Source organism: Aphanomyces astaci, assembly GCF_000520075.1.
Source record: "Aphanomyces astaci strain APO3 unplaced genomic scaffold supercont1.8, whole genome shotgun sequence".
NCBI lineage: Eukaryota > Oomycota > Saprolegniomycetes > Saprolegniales > Verrucalvaceae > Aphanomyces > Aphanomyces astaci.
In genome coordinates this window covers 1082266-1086085 of record NW_009798271.1, presented here as the reverse complement: position 1 = coordinate 1086085, position 3820 = coordinate 1082266, and the positions used below count along the sequence as shown (strand labels likewise).

The following is a 3820-nucleotide window of genomic DNA, read 5'->3' as shown; positions in this document are numbered from 1 at the left end:
TCCGCGAACCCAGCGGGGCAGTTCGAGTGGCAGTCGAGACCTTTGCGGGTCGTGCCCACTGGACACTTGTCGTAGCACAGCAGACCCAGGCGCTCTTGTCCGGTGGCGCACGACACCGGCACTTGGCCAATGCCACGTGTCTGCGATGTCTTCCAGCAAAACGATGCGTCCGTGGTTTGGAGCTGGCGGTCGTCGGTTTGGTTCACGGTCGCGCTGACCATGGCGGCGAACACGGTGATGAAAGCAAGAAAGTTGGCCATCACGTCAAGGCGAGGTAAATGGCAAAGTGACGTCTTCAGTTGGACAACGCGTGATCTCCAGTTTACGTCGCGATGATGTTCCGAACGCTTGTCGTACCTGACATGGGTGGGGTGTCCCAGCCTTGGGGCCTTGGTCGGGGAGTCTTGTCGACACATTTATTCACTCCAAAGTCAGTGGATATTTTCCCACTTGCGAAAAATGATACTGTAATATCGCTGGGTCCCTCTTTGGTGCTGCCCTGGAGTTGTAGAACTATATGCACCTGCCAATGCATGCAGAAATCACCAGAGGTTGGCCCCCCGAGTTTTCCCTTACCAGTTGTAACTCTCGATGATGGACTTGAATGACATACCGGTAGAGTCAAGCATATATGTAGGACGGGTGAAGTCCCTCTTACTACGTAGTATAATGTTCGATCGACAATATGGGTTATTGAGCTGAAGATCTGTCGACCAAGGTGAACATCCCCTCCAAAGTGGCCAATATTGATTGGACTTCAAAACAGTCGACCTGGGTGTTTAGGTATCAGAGTCCGCCGAAGTCCAACTTGGTGTATACACCAGTATGCTTGTTACTGGTGGAAAAGTCTGATAAATCATGAATAATGCACTGTGATTGGCTGGAATCTTGGTCAAAGTCGTACAAAATTTCTGCTGTCGTCCAGAGTTCCACCCACAGCTTTGAAGTGCAAACTCTGAGCGTCAGCAATCATCATCGTAACGTTATATAGCATCCACTTAGTCGCAGTGAGGTAGTATTTCCGTGTTGCGCCACATTACGGCTTTCATTCTACGCGCCAAGCTCTCACGACAACGGTTTCTCAGCAATGATTTCCACAGTAGTCATAGTGCGAACTCTTGATAACATGAGATGCATGTGTGTTCCATTACTCGAAATGGACACGAGGCCGTACGTAGCTCGAAAGTCCGTCCTGTGAAACGAGCAAAAATATCATACAGGACACTGTGAGCTTTGATCTGACAATTGAAAGCTATCATTTGAGCTGCAGCACTGGTATACTGTATGTATCGTCACAAAGTTAGTGCTCCGTGTACTTAGGCTCTGGAATGAAGTTTACCTTTTTGGTAACCGGACCTCAAATAAGTCAAAACCAAGGCGTACTCATCGAAAACAGGTACATAGTAACGGCAAACAAGCAGGAATTTTTAAGAAATACAGTATCTCATTGGCCGTCACCCAAGTAGTATCCAGTCTCGATTATAGTTGGTTACATTTCTAGACCTCAAATTTTACCGTGGCGCACTCTTATTCTTTAATTGCTGTCCAACCAGTTGTTGTTGCTACGTAGATATGTTCAAACAGAACAATAGTAGCTTACGTTAGCACTAGTATACTAGTAGAACTGTTGAAGGATGGCCATTTCTAGGCAATCCGTGATGAAACCCCGTCTCTAACAGGTCTCGATGAGCAACCACGGTTGTATGCAGAGGGCGATTAACCATATACGCGGAGGACGCTACGACGCTACGCGAGGTGATAATGATACGGAATAGATGGATGTATTTAAAGTAATTCAAGTAGGTATAGATAGAATCTGGCACCCGAAGCATGTGATAATCTTATGAAAAGCGGTCGTGAGGTTGCAATCCCATTCAATTTCGGCGATGTTGTATTAGTACTTTCATAAACCTAGGTACGTCGACCTGGCTAACATGCTCCCATCTTATGCTCCCATCTTAGCGCCCGTAGAATATGTTGCAACATTGCCACGTTGATGGTATATCACCTCTCGTTTTGGACTTCGTAGCCGTTGTACCTCGACGAATTCATGCTCTGTGTACTTGGTTTTGCGCGTTAGCGCAACGTTGGGCTGTCGTTCCCGACACATGGCCGACAATTGGCAAGGTATGCGTGCCTTGGGTGCTTTGGATGGCAAATAAATTACTTATTACTTGCTGGTACCACATTTCTTCGGCTTCGATAGGTGCTAGAAAAATGGTAATTACTCGTTCAAACATTGTTTTGTTTACCTGCTAATTGTACTAGTTACGCATTCGTCGCGGTCGGACCAGAGCACCCCTCGAACTCCACTAGCCCGACAAAAGGCGCGGCCGTAATAGCCAAAAAATTATTTGCGTCCATGGTTGAACGCCGTGGGTCCACGAGCAGTACCTCCTTTTCCAAAATCACTGGTGCTGAGCTCCAAGAGCCTCGTGACAGGCCACCGGCGATATCGCCAACCTGTTTCCCAACGATATTAAGTAGATCATGAACTTGTCAACTTCTCTGGCAGTCAGGAGGGCCGCAACAGTTTGGCCCGGGCGTGCTACAGCGACGCGGACATTTTCATGTACGCGTCGTTGGCGATGGCCAGGATATTCATGACAATCCTCCGGAAATTATTGATGTACGCATCTGGACTCCACACATCCAGGGGACTATTCCACAAACTCACGATGCTATTACTCGAACGACTTGAACACGGTGGACACGACGATCCTGTTTTGTGTGTCGGGGCTCTTTGGGGTGGTTACCAACGCGTTGTTTGCCCTCGACACAAAGTTTTGGATGACTCTGTATATGGGCCTCATCGCATTGCGACTGCTACACATCGGTCAGTTTTACATTTAACTGGCGCGGGAAATGGACCAAGCATCGCCATCATTCCGAACACCCCTGTGCTCGTTAAAGGCACGCTGCGCAAATACTTGTATCCGTTTGGCGAGTTGATGGATGCCGACTTGCGCAGGTGATTGTAAAAGGTGCGTCTGGCGTCCGCATCGGTAGCGGGGAGGGAAAGTAGGAAGCTCCATCAAAACAGACGTAGCGTACTTTCGCATGGGCGAGCGGCAGATGTTGTGCATGGCGCGGTCGGTGCTCCACTAAACACGCACCGTCGTAATGGGCGAAGCCACGGCGGCCATCGACCACGAGACCGATGCACTTGGTGTGGGTGCTTGGACGTAGACTGTTAAACGTTTGTATTGCTCTGTGTTGCTTACTCTTGAAATGTTAGTAGCAGCGTTGAGCAGACCTGCACTCAATGTAGTGCTAGGTAACACATACCATGGATCCAACCACCTCACTATTAGATCTCTTTATGCTAGAGGTTTCGCATCCACAACGTAGTGCATAGGCGCGGGCTCAAAATCTTCTGCTACGGAGCTCAAGTAAGCTACCCATGCATGTTCGCTTGTTAGTTAGGCTGCAACTTTGTCGCAAGTGGAGTACGTGTAGGCCGCAATGACATCCGAGATGCCGGTGGGGTCCAAAATGGACGCGATGGAGGCTGCGATACGCACGTAGTCTTCAGTGGTGGAGTTGGCCTGCTCGAGTTCTTCGATGGCCTGGTAGCCGGTTTTGCCTCGATTGGCAGCATCGTAGACTTGCATGGCCGTTTTGACCAACGGCTTGTTTTTGATGGCTTTCCAAGCCGTTGTCAACTCGGCGACCTTGGACACATCCGCCGGGGCTTGGAGCGCTTTGGCCGAGCTGCCGGCAAATGCTGTGCCGATGTTGAATACGAGCTGCCCCACAGACAGGATTTGGTCTTTGATGGCAGTGGCGCAAATGCGGGAGGTTTTGGCGGCCCCCAGGC

The 3820-nt window shown here is 49.6% G+C and overlaps 3 protein-coding genes across 3 annotated transcripts in view; 1 reads left to right on the top strand and 2 right to left on the bottom strand.

The window, feature by feature from the left end:
• H257_04784 (hypothetical protein) overlaps positions 1–260 on the bottom strand; it is a gene marked incomplete at both ends in the record, with an annotated part of 2030 nt that extends 1770 nt beyond the window's left edge. The window contains one exon of the mRNA XM_009829410.1: positions 10–260. Coding sequence (XP_009827712.1) covers positions 10–260 — 251 coding nt within the window. The remainder of the gene's footprint in view (positions 1–9) is intronic.
• A 1848-nt stretch (positions 261–2108) lies between these two features.
• Positions 2109–3108, top strand: H257_04783 (hypothetical protein; the record flags this gene model as incomplete). Its single annotated transcript, XM_009829409.1, has 4 exons — positions 2109–2127; positions 2657–2836; positions 2914–2971; positions 3030–3108. 4 exons carry the CDS (start codon positions 2109–2111, stop codon positions 3106–3108), a joined length of 336 nt encoding a protein of 111 aa, XP_009827711.1.
• A 314-nt stretch (positions 3109–3422) lies between these two features.
• Positions 3423–3820, bottom strand: part of H257_04782 (hypothetical protein) — a gene marked incomplete at both ends in the record, with an annotated part of 3103 nt that continues 2705 nt past the window's right edge. The window contains one exon of the mRNA XM_009829408.1: positions 3423–3772. Coding sequence (XP_009827710.1) covers positions 3423–3772 — 350 coding nt within the window. The remainder of the gene's footprint in view (positions 3773–3820) is intronic.